This window comes from Pholis gunnellus (assembly GCF_910591455.1).
Source record: "Pholis gunnellus genome assembly, chromosome: 20".
Classification (NCBI taxonomy): Eukaryota; Metazoa; Chordata; class Actinopteri; order Perciformes; family Pholidae; genus Pholis; species Pholis gunnellus.
The window spans coordinates 3,900,055-3,917,765 of NC_136547.1; the positions used below are offsets into that span (position 1 = coordinate 3,900,055).

A 17,711-nucleotide genomic window follows, 5' to 3' on the forward strand; every position below is an offset into this window, starting at 1 on the left:
GAATGTAGTTTGTTGTACTTATATTTTTCCCACTCTTTGATTTTTGTTTTACAGTAAAACTTTATAGGTTACTCAAATCATTTATGTAATTAATTGCCAGATGAATCAACATAACGTTCTCATCAGAAGCAGCTCTAGTCTGTGCTTTATGTGAGCAGGGACAATAATACGAGTAATATAACAAACTAGTGCGATAACAAAGGCTGCGACGAGTCCATGAAGAGAGTCAGACAAACACACATATGAAATCACTCCGCAGTCTTCTGAAAGTTGACCAATATGAACATTTATTTCTGGAAAGAAGTTACAAATCGTTTCCAAAGAGTTTCTACTCAGATTATAAGGTATGTTAATCTGATTTTACTTTCTTTTTCGGATACAGTCGTTGCAGAAAGGTATGTTTTTTTTTGTTTGTTGTTTTTTTGAATCCTCTATTCTGTTTTCCTACTGACAGACTGAAGACCGGTGGACTAAAGGACGCTGCGCTATGACTGAATGTGCCATAAATCAGGACAATAGTACGTAATTGGTTACACGCTTCTTCTTTTAACAGCAACACGAGAGGAAGAGGAGCAGCGGGAGGAAGAGGAGCAGCGAGAGGACAGCAGAGCGACGCTCACGATACCAGTGACACATGAGACGTTTGTGACCACCTGTGACTTCTTCTGTGGTCCTTCACCGGGAGGAAGAACAGAATATTACACTTTAATAACGGAGAGAAGAAGAGTTTGAGGTTTATGAAATCTGTTGAATCTGAAGAAACAGAATCTATCTTTGATGATCTAATTATTATTTTTTCCATCTTTCAAGCAAATGAAACTTCCGCTGCTTCTTAAATCTGAGGATTTACAGGTTTTCTTTTTACAACAGTTTAGTTTTCGAATGTTTGTCAAACAAAATGAAACATTTTTCACATTTGAATGACTTAGTTGAGAGAATAATACTTGTTAGTTGCAGCTCTGATGAACACCTCTTGCTGTTGAACACGTTGCACAGTGACACAAACACTTCTCTCCGATGTGAGCGGGACCACAGAGGCATCACATGTGAACAGACGCTCAGAGAAACGTGAATTAAAATGTAGAACTTTGTATTTAAGAAATGAAAACCCTGTGAATGAAACATCGCTTGTGTAGCTTCTGGTGATAAACGGACCCGGTACCCTCTTTTAAAACGTTCATAATCTGTAAGAACAAACTACATGTTAAAATGTTCCACTATACAGATGTTATTAACCCTTCTTACGCTGGAAGCGTCCATTCATCGGCCACAAGCAGTGGAAACACGACTCAGCATGTAATAAATAAACTACGACTGTTACTGCATAGCTCGCTGAAAGCAACACTTCAGAAAAATAACTTAACAACTTAAAAAACATACACGGCTGACAGACAACTGCACCAGTATGTGCTCTAGCCCTTCTCTTCACAGTTGGCTCATGACATTAAAAAAAAAGTAAAAAATAAATATGTGGAGAGGACGAGCTGTGCAGTACGAGTCTGCTGTGAGTGACGCACGCTTCAACGTCTGAGATGAACTCACTCTGGTCTGAAACACGGAGCGCTGCTTTCTGAGCTGAGCTCTACGGCTGGAGGAGAGATGAACGCTGGTTTGTATTTACAGGTGAATAAACAAAGAGCCTCGTGCAGGAACCGGCCGTACGGAAGGATGCAAGGAAACAAAGGTTCACTTCTTTTGTTTTAAGTGGTCGAGACTCGTAGAGGAAAACACCTGAAATCAGAATCTTAAGAACTACACGAACAAAAACACTCAAGATGAGGATTCAGCAGCAGCATCATCATGGCTGCGTATTTACTGAGAGCTTTCTTTACTTACATTCTATATTCTCCAGTAGTTCCAGATGTCATTATTTCAGGTATCTGTAACATCTGTAATCTGTATCATACAATCTAATATCTCTGTGAGTCTCATATTAGTCCTGTTTTGTCCTTTAGCTGATTCGCTACTCTGCTGGCTCTGTTTAGTGTGAGAATATCTCCTTCACTGACATAGTGAGTTTATTTATGATTATTAAATCAGACGTAGCTAACCCGTAGCTCAGCGTTCTCTCTCAATACAGTGCATGCTGGGGAATGTAGTTCTTCAGCAGCACTGACTGGACGTCCTCATAAAGGTTGTGAACTATCCCTTTAATTCCACCTCACTGACAGCTGTGTCTGTTGACTTGAAGCTCAGCAGAGTGACCGTGTTGTTAAATCTTTGGTGACTTGTTTCTGTCCAGCTGAGCATTCAGTGAATCGGACTCGGAGGAGAATAAAAGAAGGTTCCTGCACGAGGCCCAACGTTTCTAACAGCTTAACCAGCTGCATGTTTCAGGTCTGGACTCATCAGCGCAGACGGTTCATGTCAGACTGAATGTGTGTAACATCACAGCACGCTGTAATACTGCAGCTGCTCTGAAGTGCATTTACAGCCTCAATAGGAACCCATATAAATAATAACAACAACAATAAAGTGCAGGGGATGTAGATGGAGGTGAAGCACTGCCAGTGACCAGACGGAGTCAGCGCTGCTCTTTCCTTCCTGTGCACGTAACCTCCAAAATAAAAGCACCTGTCACCACCACGACGTCACTGCATGAATGAAGGAATGCCCTCGTGTACCGCGTGGTATGTTTTGCATTCAGCTCACACACACACACACACACACACACACACACACACACACACACACACACACACACACACACACACACACACACACACACACACACACACACACACACACACACACACACACACACACACACACACACACGGGTGATGTTGCGTGAACATGAGCACAGTATGGTGGATATCTGGGAGTAAACAGCAGAGTTAGGACGAGACGCTGGAACGCACTGGAAGCAAATGTGAGACTTTTTGAAGCAGCGTCTGTACCAACGTGGTCAAAGCATCCGTTTAATCTCTCCAGACCGCTTTAATAATGTGGAGACGCAACGTAGGAGTAGCTACACTACAGTGGAGAGTGTTAAAGACGTGTTTATATACCCGGTTGTATACTTGGTGTGATATATTTGTGATTGTTTGAAAAAGCCTCGGCTCTCACTAATCTACTTCTCGATAAGAGCGACTTGATTAACGATGTCCGTTTGCCTTTAAATAGATAGTTTGACCGCTGGAATAAGAAATATAAATAAAAAAGCTCCCTTTGTAAATGAACGTGTTGCTTCCAGTGCGTTTCTGCGATAAGCTTGACTGGACAGCCTAAATACAAGTGAGTAGTAGAAGAGGAAACTGACCACAGTCCAAACAAACCAGCAGAATTTAACTGGTTCTTTTCTTCTTTCTCTCCACAAAACTTTTTTTTTTTTCCTTAAAATTTTCTGAGAAAGCTAATTCTGAAAATGTTCACGCTAACGTACATTAGCGTCTTCACCGCGTCACACTCTGATTGGCTTCATTGAGAACAGCAGATAGTAACGGCCCACTGGGGCCATGTTTCCTCTCACCTGGAGGTAAGTGCTGGTCTCTACTTTTCAAAAGCCCGTCTCCTCACCTGTGAGACACCTGTGAGACACCTGTGAGACACCTGTGAGACACCTGGCCCCCCGTCAGCGCCGGCACATTTCCCGTTTCTATAAAAAAAGAAAAAGGAGGCTCCCTGTGGAGCAGATCTCAGCTGCAGCGTCTGACGTGCTCCAGCACGTACTCTGGGAAGTGCAGGCTGCACACCTGCAGACCGTCCAGTTTGCAAGGCATCCTGGGATACTCGTCCTCCTTCCACTTGTTGTCGTCGGGGTCGAAGGTGAGGATGGAGTCACTGTAGTGGCCGTTGTAACACAGGCCGCCCAGCACCATGATCTGCCTGTCCAGCACCGCCACCCCGTGGCCACTGCGCCCAATGGGCATGGAGGCGAGGATGGTCCACTCGTCCGTGTCCGGGTCGTACACCTCGGTGGACGGGCAGCCCTGCGACTCGAAGGACGCCCGCAGGATCACGCACACGCCTCCGAACACGTACAGCTTCCCGTTGTGGGAGATCATCTTGTGGAAGCAACGGGCGTAGTTCATTTTGGATTTGTTCTCCCAGCAGCTGGCGTGGGTGCCGGGCAGCGGCGGGCCGCGGCCGGCGCGTGTCCTGTGTGCGTCGGACCCGTTTGAGCTGCTGCTGCCGCCGCCGCCGCCGCCGCCGCCGCCGCCACCTCCACCTCCTCCTCCTCCTCCTCCTCCTCCTCCTCCTCCTCCTCCTCCTCCTCCTCCTCCTCCTCCTCCTCCTCCACCACCACCACCACCACCACCACCTCCTCCTCCTCCTCCACCACCACCACCTCCTCCACCTCCAGCCTCCCGCCCCGGGTCGAACACGCACACCTGTTTGGAGGTGGAGGAGGAGGTGATGCCGCCGGTGATGTACAGCTTGCCGCCGAGGACGGTTCCTTCGTGACCGTACTTGTTTACCGGGTACGGGTCCACGAACTCCCAGCGGTCCTCCGTGATGTCGTAGCGCTCCGTGGAGTAGAAGGTCTCGTCCCGCGTGCGACCCGCCACGGCGTAGATGAACTTGCCGATGACGCCGACGGCAAACTCTGACCTGCGGACGACAAACACACCACGAATATGCATCGGTGAATAAAATAAAACTTTATTTCACACTGTGTCCGTGAGGGGGGATCTGTTTCCTTGAAATGAACATCATGTGACAAACAGCCAGGGCTCGTGGGCTCCTCTCACCTGGGCACTGACATGTCGGCCATGCGGAGCCACGAGTTCTGTCGAGGGTCGTAGCGGTAGACTTTGGAGGAGGCGTGAAACTCCCCGTCGGGCCCCAGCTCCTCGCCGCCCAGTAGGAAGGCAAAGTTGTTGACGATCGCCAGGCAGTCCGGTCGCAGCGGCACCTGAGGTCCCTCCAGCTCCCACCACACCTGAGGGACCAAAAAGCTCAGCTTACTGGAACTCACTTCATGTGAACGGATCGAAAGCAGCCGGCGGGACAAACGGAGCGGACACCTTTGGGCGCTGCAGCAGGAGGATCTTGCTGTTGACCATACTGTGGCCGATCATCCCCCTGAAGACGGCGGTCTGCGGGCGGACGGAGCGGATGCGGTTGGAGCGCGTCTCCACCAGAGGCTGCTGGTTGACATCGTGGAAGTAGCTGAGCGCCTGATCCACCTCCTGCCTCAGCTGTCGGGAGTAACGGTAAAATTCAGACGTCTTCACCTGTGGAGAGGAAGAAAGTGGCGTCACAAAAGAAAAGAACTGCTGATCCTGGAAAACAAAAAGGAGTCAAAATGTGTCAGAAACGCAGCACCCACCTTCTCGAAGATGTTGGCGGGCGTCATGAGGCAGAAGCGGATGGACTGCACGATGGTGTCGGTGTGCCTCCAGCGCCGCCGGTCGTGTCGCAGCCACGACTGGACGGCTTCATACAGCTCGATCTCTGGGAAGCGACTCAGAGCGTCACTGTTCAGGTACGCCTGGTGAGAGAGAGAGAGGGCGAGAGAGAGACAGAGAGATCATATTTCATATCATATTGCATATCTTGTAAAAACATCTTGTCAATAATATTGTACGTAGTCATATCTTATGCGTATTCATTTTATGTTATTTTTTTATTTAACCTTTATTTAACCAGGAGAGTCCCATTGAGATTAAAAATCTCTTTTTCAAGGGAGACCTGGCCAAGACCGGCAGCAGCATCAGAGACACGTAGTTACAGACAGACAACACAAAACAAGACAAGTTAAAAGAAAGTAAAAGTTAAGAGAATAACGTAACCGAGTCAATTTAAAAAACATTTACATTTTAGGGAACCTGCCTCTATTGCTTTCAATATTGATTTAAAAGCAGTAAATGGTATCAGCTCTTTCAGTTTTAAGTCCTTTTGCAACATATTCCACGATGAAGGTGCGGAGTACACAAAAGCCCGTTTTCCCAATTCCGTTCTGGCTTTTGGGACAGTGAGCATGAGGAAGTCCTGGGAACGCAAAGAGTATTGTCCGACACTTCTCTTCATGATGAGGACACCCAGGTAGTTCGGGAGCAGGCCAAGAATAGATTTATAAATGAAGGTGTGCCAATGACTGAGCCTCCGGGTGGTCAAAGCAGGCCAACCAACCCGAGAGTATAACTCACAGTGGTGAGTCAGAGCTTTGCAATTTGTAATGAACCGCAGTGAAGCATGGTAAGCTGTGTCCAGCATCCGAAGGCAGTTTGTGGAGGCGTGCATAAAAAGAAGATCGCCATAGTCCAACACAGGTAGAAAAGTAGCAGCAACTAATCTTTTTTTTACATTAGTTGAAAAGCACAGCTTATTTCGAAAATAAAAACCCAGTTTTAACCTCAATTTTTTCACCAGGTGCTGCACATGTGGCTGAAAAGTGAGGGAGTCATCAATCAAAATACCCAGATATTTATAAAAATCAACAACCTCTATTTCACCTCCTTCAAGAGTGACCACCGAAGGGATATTCTGTGGCCTACTCCGATGGTTTGAAAACAGCATAAGTTTTGTCTTATCTGCTTTGTTATCGTTTGGCAACGAGAAAATCTAACTCAACCACTGTTTAATGTGTGAATGACAAACACTGTTAACGTGCTCATCGTGCATCTAAAACTACAACACGAACTCCCAGAGAAGAGTTTGTATTTAAACGTTTCTGTCGCGTTAAGCGTACAAACCTGCAGTCTCTCCAGGCTGAGGTAGGACAGGAAGTCGGGCCGGCTCATGAGGGGGACAAAGTTGTCGAGTAGGAAGTTGTCGAGCTGCTCCTGGACGCCCTCCACGCCCACGCTGAAGTCCTCCAGGAGGCGCATGACCTCGGCACAGTTCTCCAGACAGATCTTAGCCAGCAGGAAGGAGCAGCAGAACTCCACCGCCTCCGTCAGCTGGACGTACATGGCCGCCTGGAAGTGAGAGGAGGAGGAAGAAGAAGAAGACGGAGGAGGTTATGTGAGTTTCGTGTCAGTCCTGACGAAGCACAGTTACGTCGTAGAGAAGCATTGCACCTGGAGGATCTCTTGGACGGTGGGCATGCTGAGCTCCAGCGAGCCGTAGTACATGAACCGGAGGATGTGGCCGAACCCAGCGGCCGTCAGCCCCTTCATGTGGATCTTGTCCTGGTCCCTCTCCCTCATGTCTGCCGTGAACATGACCCGGAAGTAGTCGCTCTGGGTGGCCAGAAGCGCCTTGTGGGCCTGTAAGGAGGACGGATACGAGTTTAAATAACAGATAATAACACACAACCTGCTCGCTCAGGCTGAAACCTTTCTACTTCAGACTGTTGTCTTGTTTGCTGTATTTGTGAACCTGGAAGTAGAGACGTCCTCTCTTTTTCTCTCTGTCTCTGAGACTCACATCATGATCAGAGAGAAGAACACATTGGAGAACTCTAGTCATCTCAAACACAATAAAACCCTCACAAGTAAGTTTATCACAAGGATAATCTACCTGGAAGTGGTGCTCCTCGATGAGCAGGGTGACGTCCAGCAGCAGGCGCTCCTCGTACAGCGCCCGGAAGCCCGACGACACGCTCCCATCATGCACCTGGGACAGGTACACCTCCACATCTGCCCCCGACATCACACACCTGGAGGCATGATGGAGAGCACATGAAGCCACGACACTGAAGCTGTCTGGTGCGAACATAAAGCAGGGATGAACACAAACGTAACGACTCTTCCACAATAAATTCAGCAGGCACAACGCTGCCGGTTTAAAGATGTCTGTGTGTGCAGCTGCATTAAAAGCTCAGCACTTCAGCTGCTGCTTCCCAACACGTTACTCTCTCGTGTTCGTTTCAGCGCCGACACTCCGGGGAAATAACCGGCTCCACTGCAACACAGTGAGGTCGGTAACAATAAAGAGAAGGGGAAGAAACCCTGCATCATCATCATCATCATCATCATCAGCTTCTTCAGCGAGAGATAAAAAGTAACAACATGAACACACACAAAGTGTATATTTGATTTGACTTAGTTTCTGCACACAAAAAGTAGAAAACACACATCTGCACGCCTCCACAAATCCACAGTCACTCATTCAGAAATGAAAACACACACACACACACACACACACACACACACACAGCACACTCACCTCTGATTGGCCACGGGCATGTCAGAGGGGGTTGTCCGAGCCAATCAGAGGACAGTGCCCCTTGTGTCCGGGAGATGCTAATAATGTCCCTTTTCTGAGCGTCAATCACCTGGACGACAAAGTCAACACAACCGCCTCATTAAAGCACGAACGCCTGCAAACTGGAATCAATGAAAGCCGTACAAGGACAACCGGAGACATGACACGTGTGTGATTGTTGACCGTCATAATAACGCTGTACCAAACATTACAGAGGGGATTAAATATGAGCAGTCAAAACAGTTTGGAAACAAATCAGCTTAGAGAAACTTATTTAGAAAAGAGAACATTGTCAGTGGTGAACGACGTCGTTCACCTCCAAATAAAGTGGTTTAGAAGATCTGGATAAACTGTCGGTTTGTTTACAGTCTGACTTGATTGTGTTCTCAGATCTCTCCTATTACTGAGACTTTGGTTGGTACAACGTTATCAGAACCAACAGGATGCGTCAGGAGGAAGAAAGAGAGGCTTGATGGGTGAGATGGATGCTGAGTCAATAGTGACAGGAAGAGGTAAACAGAAGAATCGTACCTTTTGGAGCCCGGGCGAACAATCACAGGCTTTGACGGCTGAGCGCTAAGGGGCCGCTCGCATTTCCTGTGTTTATGTTTCCCTGGTTCTAACAGGAGACAAGAAGAAGACCATAGACTGCATATAAGACCATAGACTGTATATAAGATCATAGACTGTATATAAGACCATAGACTGTATATTAGACCATAGACTGTATATTAGACCATCATTTACTAAATGAACATCATGCTGTATTGACTTGAAACTAGAGATTGAGACCATAAACTCATGTTTACAATGTTTACTGAGGTAATAAATCAAGAGAGAAGTAGAGTCATTTTCTCATAGACTTCTATACAACCAGAGGAGTCGCCCCCTGGTGGCCATTAGAGAGAATGCAGCTTTAATTTGTGACAACCGATGTAACAAATTGAAGGATTTCTTTGTCTTTTATTCTATAGAATATAGTTTTATTCTTAACTAACTGTACTACATAATATATTGATTTGATTTACTATCATATCACGACAAAGACAACTAGCAAATGTTTGTTTTTGTTTATATTTAACTGAAACAATTTAATTGATTGTAGCCAATTATCTTTCTGTTAACCTTGATTAATTGATCAACTGATAATAAACAGCCTTATAATCCAAAAGTGTTGCTAACATGTTCGAACAGAGACAAGTAAGTAATGAACAAGTATTGAACTCGTATGTTTGGGCTCTAACCAGACCAGACTACATCTGATTAAATCTCCATTGAAACTATGAGATAGAAAGAATAATAATAAAACAACAACAGGTTGATGACATTAGCAAGCTATGCTAATTCATAGCCAGCCGTCACCCACAACAGAACAGTTATGAAAAAGGGGGATTGTTTTTACAGTCATAACAACAACAATAGGAATAGATTGGGCAATGCTAAAGGCTAACGTTGGCTAACAGCCGTTACACTGACATGAGCAGCACAACGGCCACTGTTAGCTTATTTAGTTTATGTTAATTCAATAAAAGTATGCTACAGATTACCTTTACATGCTAAGACAAGATAAGCTCAAACAAAGGCTCCGGCAACACATTCATGCTAGCTAATAATTGTAATCATGTGTGTATAAGAAGTACATATGTTGTCATTTACTCTACGGCTAAGCTAGCTGGCTAGCCACGTTAACTGTCACGATTCTCTGGTGGTGGTGGGAGGAGCCTATGAGGAGGGGATCCGACAGCCTTTAGCTTTAGCTTTTAGCCTTAGCTTTAGCTTGCTAACATCCAGCCGTCTCACCTCGGCGGTGCGAATCCCCCGAACAGCCCCTCTTCGACCAGGCAGCTCTGGCTCCTTCGGACATGGAGGAAGTTGCGGGTTCTATTCCGGAATCGGAGAAAGCGGACGGCAGCGGTGCACTGCCATGTTATCGTCCATCTGTCACAGACGAAGATGAGAGGCTCTTTAAATTAAACGGGATAACAAACCACAGCGGTCCACTATGGGCTTTGCGGACGCCATTTTCTGCACCGACGTCATTTCCGGAGTTTGCGGAACTCAGGGGCGTTGTGCGGTGCAGCAGAGATCGTGTATTAGGATGGAAGAATGTATCACTCTGGACTATAATAAAATAGTTTTCTTTTCTTTTGCTTGCGGGAATGGGCTTCCATACTGAACCGTTTTCACAGTTTTCATGCCACTTCATCAGAATTAGAATCATCAGAATCAGAACCGTTTATTGTCACGTATATTTTAGCATAAAAAAGTATATGAAGTGTTTATTAAATATAATATTTTGATATAAATTAAACTACCAGGAGTTTAACAAGTTCAGCTGACACGATTAGATGATTAATTGGCAAATATTTCGAACATGTTTTGGTTTCAGATTCCCAAATTTGAGGATTTGTGCTTTTCCTTTTCAGTTTTTTTAGTAATAATGTTGAGGCTTGTACTGTTGGTTGGACAATACAAACATTGCGAGGTTGTCCCTTCGGCATCTGCGTCATAAAAAAATGATGAATGGCGAAAATAATCAGCAGATTAATTAATATTGAAAATATTCACAAGCTGCAGTACGACTCCAAAATTGTAAAAAATGTGTTCAAATCCTGCTTAATCATTAATGCATGAGCAATAATAATAAAATGATATATAATATCAGTCAAAGTGGCCATTTTCTGCATTAAGTATGTTAAGTAGACTACATTTGATAACTTACATACATACATATTTTATGCAATGCAATTTTATCTATTGGCACACATCACATTACACAGTGTACTCAACGAGTCCTACATTAAAATACATGTGCAAACACCTGTTTTAAGGACGTTCAGGCAGGTCTTGCATTGTCTTGCTAAATATAGTTGTATAAGAATAAATATAATTAGACCGTTTCAGTTGTGGTCAAAGGGTGCATATTCATATATTCATTTATTAATATAATCTAGTTAAATTTCAAACCTACTGACACAACAGCAAACCTGGTACTGCAGGATTTGTTATAGAACTACAAACGACACAACAGAACTACAGAAAACGTTTTGATTACGCCAGTAAACAACGACGGACCTGACACACGTATAAAGATATATTTCTTTATTTTTTGGGGGAAGGAAAATGTACTTAAAACGTGTGCCCTGTAAATTCTTATACGATTGCTACAAACGTATTAACAACATCAGCTTTATTACATAAAATGTATTTTCCTGTAAAAAAAAATAAATTGCATCAGACGTTCTGAAAGGACCCCGTTGTGTGAGTCACGCGAGAGCCAAACCCCGTTTTTATTTGTCAGCGAAAATAAATATGTAACTAACATCTTGTTTTAAATATATTTGATTTCCCACCTACACGACATAAACGAAACACATTTTAATGTAATAGCGAATTGTTGGAAAAAGAGAAATAGCGGTTTTCAGTGGTTGATCAGGCATTTGCCGGAGTCGCCTCTTTTCATTCCCTTTTCATTCAAGATGGCGGGTGACGAGTCCGGTACAACGCTTGGTCAGCCTCATCTGGCCAGACAAGACCTTCGTTCTCTTGTAAGTGTCAATTTAACGGCTTTTTTTAAAGCTTTGAGTATTTCCTTGTTTTGTCAAGATGGCGCCACACAAACAGTGTGACATTCGTAGCCGTTAACGGTCGCCAGTGCTCCGCCGCTACCATCCGGCACGTGATGGCAGGCCCGGCGTAGCGCGAGCTAATACAACCGTTAATAACGTTAACGTTACAAAGGATTTAAATCCTACTAACATGTCCAATCGAAACAAACGTTTGAATGTATAACATGTATTTACAGCGCTGTAACAGTCGCCATCTTTATTCCGTGTCAGTGATGTGAGCGTAACCTCTGATTGGTCGGAAACGTTAGCATCATTTGCTATATTTCAGTAAAATCTATAGAAATGTCAATGGAATAATCCCAACTTTTGGCTGGTTTTCATCTGTTTCATACGAACTTTTGATGCAGTTATTTCATAAAATATGAATATCAATGCTGGTAATGATATTAGCAGAATATAGCTCATATGTTACCTACCTTTGGTGATTTTATTTTAATCAGATAACAAATAATAATATGCTTCATGTAACTTTTTTAATTTAATGAAATGTAAATTTAAAGTCTGGTGGTACTGTGATTAGAATGATATATAAAGTATATTCAGATAAGCCTTTATTGATCTCCTGAGGGGAGGTTCAGGTTACAGTACAGACGAAGGAGAGAATCAATAAATAATAATGGGTACATGCTACTATAATATATATATATATATACATACACTATTAGAGCAGTTAAAGACAGTTTTACAGGGTAAAATGACAGTTAGCTAGTCTAGTATTATGTAAACAGAGTACAGTGGAATTATATATAATGTGGTTAAGTAATGATACTTAGTGTTGATATAACAACATAATATAAATTAGAATCTGCTTTATTGGACATATGTACATACATAGAATATACAAATAAACATAAAAACAAGGACATTAAAGACATCACAGTAGATTAACTACTATGTACAATATAAATATATATCCAAAAGTATATATAAATGAACAAAAAGAGCAATAACAATGGATTAAATGTTCATAATGTAGTGAGATAATATGACGTATTATGTGATATTTAAGTTTATTCTGGGATATTACATTTAGTATTAAGTGCAAAACACAAACGGTTTTGGTTTTACACCCTTTGGGGGGGGGGGGGGTGTGTGTGTGTGTGTGTGTGTGTGTGTGTGTGTGTGTGTGTGTGTGTGTGTGTGTGTGTGTGTGTGTGTGTGTGTCGTCTCTTTGTTTCTATCCACCTCCAGGATGAAAGAGAGCTGCTCCGCTCACACTGTGTTGTGTTTCAGTGTGCGATGAGCCACTAATGTGACTTGTTCTCTCTGCAGGATGTGTCCACTTTGACGCCTCTCTCTCATGAGATCATCAGCAGACAGGCCACCATCAATATCGGTACGTAAAACAAACCAACGCTGATCAGATGGAACCGGGAGCGCTGCCTGTTTTTGAACGTCTCGTCTTCCTTTCCTTCTCTCCCAGGCACCATCGGTCATGTGGCCCACGGGAAGTCCACGGTGGTCAAGGCCATCTCTGGTGTTCACACCGTCCGGTTCAAGAACGAGCTGGAGAGGAACATCACCATCAAGCTAGGATATGCTAACGCTAAGGTAAGCGGATAGAAAACAAAGAAGACTTCTCATTGAGAACCAGAGCGCTGAACTTTTACATTTTTAAACTTTGTTCTTTGTTTCTTATTAGTTTTACCTCCGATTTCCAGAACCCCTCACTCGTATAACATGGTCCCTTTAAAATAAAATAAGATATATAACTAACACGTCCATGTTTCTGTAGGTCTATAAGCTGGACGACCCCAGCTGTCCCAGGCCAGAGTGCTACAGGTCGTGTGGCAGCAGCACTCCGGACGAGTTTCTCTCAGACATACCCGGAACCAAGGGCAACTTCAAACTGGTCAGGTAAGACTGGAGAGAGAGGGAGCGGGGGGGGGGGGGAGAGGTTGTGTCCCTAAAGCACAGATGTATAATGTTTTCTGTTTCACTGTTAAATCATTTTTCCTCAGTGTGACTTTGTTTTCCCCGTCTGTCCCTCAGACACGTGTCCTTTGTTGACTGTCCTGGTCACGACATTTTGATGGCGACCATGTTGAACGGAGCCGCCGTCATGGATGCAGCCCTCCTGCTCATTGGTAAGCCCCACACACACACACACACAGTTTTACTGTCTGTTTCAGAAGTCATCTGACTGTCGCTTCTCTTCTTCCAGCGGGTAATGAGTCGTGTCCTCAGCCCCAGACGTCGGAGCACCTGGCGGCCATCGAGATCATGAAGCTGAAGCACATCCTCATCCTGCAGAACAAGATCGACCTGGTGAAGGAGAGCCAGGCCAAGGAGCAGTACGAGCAGATCCTCGCCTTCGTGCAGGGTGAGTCAGCATCAACATAACCTCTGTCAACAAACATCCCCAAAAAATACATCAAAAACGTGTTCAAATAGGAAAATTCATGTTTAATTATGGGAAATGCTAAGCTACCACGTACCTCTCAGCATCGCGCTGGAGACCAGACTGGAACCATCACCACCTTTAAGATGTTTGAGTCGTACTTGCTATGATCCAACATTTGTGCTTTACTGCAAATGATGTACACTTTCTCTAAACCTTTGGTGTGTGTCTCCTACAGGCACAGTGGCAGAAGGTGCTCCCATCATTCCCATCTCGGCTCAGCTGAAGTACAACATTGAGGTGGTTTGTGAGTACATCGTCAAGAAGATCCCGGTTCCCATCAGAGACTTCATCTCAGAGCCCCGACTCATCGGTAACAAACGCGCACTCTTCTTTTCTCACTTTGTTGTCCTTGTTGTCGTGTTTTTAGCTTTCGTTTCTGAGAATACTTTCTGTGTTTCAGTCATCAGATCCTTTGACGTGAACAAGCCGGGCTGTGAAGTGGACGACTTGAAAGGAGGCGTGGCCGGAGGAAGCATCCTTAAGGGAGTCCTCAAGGTGACACATTAACAAGTGTTGATATCATGTGAAAAAATGAAGTGGTGGATTGACAGAGAACAGTGAAGTTGCTCCTCTAACTCCTCCTCCTCCTTCTCCTCTCTTGTGTGACCCTCCAGGTGGGTCAGGAGATCGAGGTGCGACCAGGTATCGTGTCCAAAGACCACGAAGGGAAGCTGATGTGCAAACCCATCTTCTCCAAGATCGTCTCTTTGTTTGCCGAGCACAACGACCTGCAGTACGCTGCACCGGGAGGCCTCATCGGTACGTAGAGAGGGGGGAGGGAGGGGGAGAGAGAGAGACAGAGGGAGACTGAACTTAATGAAGCAGAACGGTGGTTCTCTGAGAACTTTCAGAGTGGCTCAAACACGTAGTCTATCAAAGTAAACTGGTGTGTGTGTGTGTGTGCAGGTGTGGGCACTAAGATCGACCCGACGCTGTGCCGGGCGGACCGTATGGTCGGTCAGGTGCTGGGCGCCGTCGGAGCGCTGCCCGAGATCTTCACCGAGCTGGAGATCTCCTACTTCCTGCTCAGGAGGCTGCTGGGAGTCCGCATGGAGGGGGACAAGAAGGCCGCCAAGGTGAGGCCTATGCCGTGTTCACACCGAGTAGATTACATACAGACGCCATGACACTGGAGTGACGCGTATTCTGATGCGGCGTGATAGCCTATCATCGTTGAGATGCGCCTCCTGTCGTCACTGACGTTGAATCAGGAAGTAAATATTATAGGTGTTCACCCAGAGCTCTACGATACCTCATATTAGTAGAGACCAGACCAAACTGTGTGTAAACCACACGGTACAAACAATGAATAGACGCTGCCGTATTTACATCTAGATGACGTTATGTTGAGTGTTGATGGAGCTGCTACAATGTTAGCTTAGCACCGATCGAACCGAGCTCCATTCAGAAAACAAGTATTTTAAAAGTTGTTTGCTTGTCGTCTTGAGGAGAGAACTAACAAAAAATGAATTCAAACTTCCATTCATTGCAGTTAAATCACAGCAAAAAGTGTTTATTTTGTGTTCATACAGCTGTGGTGAACCAGCTAGACACAGTGAATTCAGCTCCAGATGATGTTATAAACCAGACAAGACGGCGTTTAGTTTCCTGAGATATCTGGGACATCTACAACAAGTACAAAGCAGAAATAGAGGTTATTTATTCCATGGTTGTTGGCGGAAATAAATGGCTTAAGTTGATAACGGCTTCCAGGGCGATAAGCCACGCCCCCTCTCGAAGCACGAATCACACAAATGGTCCCTCGCGAGTAAACGTGGCACGAATGACGCACCTTTGTGCTGCGTGGACCATGCACCTCAGGCCTCTGGAGTGAACTAGTGTCTCCTTGTCTCCTTGTCCCCTCAGGTCCAGAAGCTCTCTAAGAACGAGGTTCTGATGGTGAACATCGGCTCGCTGTCGACGGGCGGTCGAGTCAGTGCCGTAAAGGCCGACCTCGCCAAGATCGTCCTCACCAACCCGGTCTGCACCGAGGTCGGAGAGAAGATCGCTCTGAGTCGACGTGTGGAGAAACATTGGCGGTAAGAAGAAGTCTGATCACAGCAGTAATTTACACCTTTAGGGTTTAAGTTGTGTGTGACCTAAAAGGAAATGATGGCTGTTTTCGTTCACCGTTTATTTATGTGGATATCAGCACAACACGTTACTCTTCCAGAGGTCTGGATCAGTGTTTTTCAACCTTTTCTGAGCCGCGGTACATTTATTACATTAAAAAGATCCAACCAAAGAAGTTACACAATGACACATTGTAGCATAATCCAGCAAATATGATGATACGTCTCTCAATGTGTTGAACCTGGGCCTGTTTAGACACACACACACACACACACACACACACACACACACACACACACACACACACACACACACACACACACACACACACACACACACACAGACAGATGCTCTAGATATTGGAGGATGAACGATTACTTTACTCGGCCCATTAATCTGCCAACCGTCTTTGTTTCTGCTCCAAACTAACGTGATCGTATCAACCTTTTTAGAAATGTACAATGGATGATGTTTAACCTCACAAGGGACAAAAGGCTCCAGATGTTTGTTATTAGAAAGCAAGGAAGAGTATTTATGAATGAACTCTGATTGGCTCCTCCCCTCTTTGTTCCTCAGTCTGATTGGATGGGGGCAGATCAGGAGGGGCGTGACCATCACACCCACAGTGGACGATGACTGAGGAGGAAGCAGGACATCACAAACCAACACAAACCATCACACTCTTCTTCTTTTGTTTTGTTTCGGGTTTTCTTTTCTTATTTTTCCCCACAAGGAGGAAGGAAGGAAGGAAACGTAAGAGGACACATCAGGGTTTGAAGGATGCTTCCTGCCTCTGCTCCTCTTCCTCAGCAGCAACATGAGGAGGTCCAGTTCAGCCTTTCTGCCTGCTTTTTTGTTACTGCAGAAGAAGAAGAGCGGAGGAGGAGGAGGAGGAGGTCCACGTTTCAAAGTGAAACCTGGATTTCATTCAGTACAAATGATTTCAGTCTAATCTAATAAAATACATTTGGAAGAAATGTTTGATTTCATTTTGTTGCAGCTGAAAAATAAACGTGAACCTTTAAGAGGATTTAATGCTCGTTACGTCTTAATTTAGGGTGTGTAATAAGTTTAAACCTTTTACATCAAATCCCTAACATAATATAACAGAGTTAACAGTGTTTGAAGATGTTTTATTTCTGATGAGATTTAAATCTGAACTATTCTGATTATTAGTTTATTAAAGCAGAAATATCAAACATTTCTTTAGTTCCAGCTTCTCAGATAAATAAATAATGTGAAGCTTCATTAGTAAATTGTGACTTTTACTATTTTCTGACATTTTAAAGACCTACAAAGTCCTGATGGATTAGTTTCATTATCACGTTATCACGACCACATAATGAACAGAGTGGAGAACACAAGCATTACATCAAACGTTTGTTGCATTAAATGTAGTTTTTTTAGTTTCTAAAGCTTTTATCAGGTGCCAGTTTATTAGGTACACCTAGTTAAAACTAGTCCTGCAGTAAAACCTCCCTTCATAGGTTTTATACTGAAAGATTCTT

General features: G+C 44.5%; 2 protein-coding genes across 2 annotated transcripts; one reads left to right on the forward strand and one right to left on the reverse strand.

The window, feature by feature from the left end:
* Nucleotides 1–267: 267 nt before the first annotated feature.
* On the reverse strand, nt 268–9,976 carry klhl15 (kelch-like family member 15). The gene is made up of 10 exons (XM_079181733.1): nt 9,898–9,976; nt 8,629–8,716; nt 7,411–7,549; nt 6,969–7,157; nt 6,642–6,866; nt 5,276–5,437; nt 4,971–5,180; nt 4,695–4,885; nt 4,292–4,554; nt 268–4,165 (listed from the first exon to the last, which is right to left on the reverse strand). The coding sequence occupies exons 1-10, from the start codon at nt 9,959–9,961 to the stop codon at nt 3,639–3,641; spliced, it is 2,058 nt and encodes a 685-aa protein (XP_079037859.1). The 5' UTR covers nt 9,962–9,976; the 3' UTR covers nt 268–3,638.
* Nucleotides 9,977–11,571: 1,595 nt separating this feature from the next.
* Nucleotides 11,572–17,233, forward strand: eif2s3 (eukaryotic translation initiation factor 2, subunit 3 gamma). The gene is made up of 12 exons (XM_079181333.1): nt 11,572–11,645; nt 12,999–13,062; nt 13,150–13,277; nt 13,462–13,583; nt 13,719–13,813; nt 13,891–14,049; nt 14,306–14,440; nt 14,531–14,625; nt 14,745–14,889; nt 15,037–15,206; nt 15,997–16,169; nt 16,780–17,233. Exons 1-12 carry the CDS (start codon nt 11,577–11,579, stop codon nt 16,841–16,843), a joined length of 1,419 nt encoding a protein of 472 aa, XP_079037459.1. The 5' UTR covers nt 11,572–11,576; the 3' UTR covers nt 16,844–17,233.
* Nucleotides 17,234–17,711: the final 478 nt, after the last annotated feature.

What these genes read in the sequence shown, in the direction of transcription:
- klhl15 (XM_079181733.1), bottom strand. Translation starts at nt 9,961, where the DNA reads ATGTCCGAAGGAGCCAGAGCTGCCTGGTCGAAGAGGGGCTGTTCGGGG. An exon ending in GTTCGCCCGGGCTCCAAAAG is followed by an intron (nt 7,550 to 8,628) that starts GTACGATTCTTC and finishes TCATGCCTCCAG; the next exon opens with GTGTGTGATGTCGGGGGCAG. An exon ending in GCCGACATGTCAGTGCCCAG is followed by an intron (nt 4,555 to 4,694) that starts GTGAGAGGAGCC and finishes TGTCGTCCGCAG; the next exon opens with GTCAGAGTTTGCCGTCGGCG.
- eif2s3 (XM_079181333.1), top strand. Translation starts at nt 11,577, where the DNA reads ATGGCGGGTGACGAGTCCGGTACAACGCTTGGTCAGCCTCATCTGGCC. An exon ending in TAGGATATGCTAACGCTAAG is followed by an intron (nt 13,278 to 13,461) that starts GTAAGCGGATAG and finishes ATGTTTCTGTAG; the next exon opens with GTCTATAAGCTGGACGACCC. An exon ending in TCCTTAAGGGAGTCCTCAAG is followed by an intron (nt 14,626 to 14,744) that starts GTGACACATTAA and finishes GTGACCCTCCAG; the next exon opens with GTGGGTCAGGAGATCGAGGT.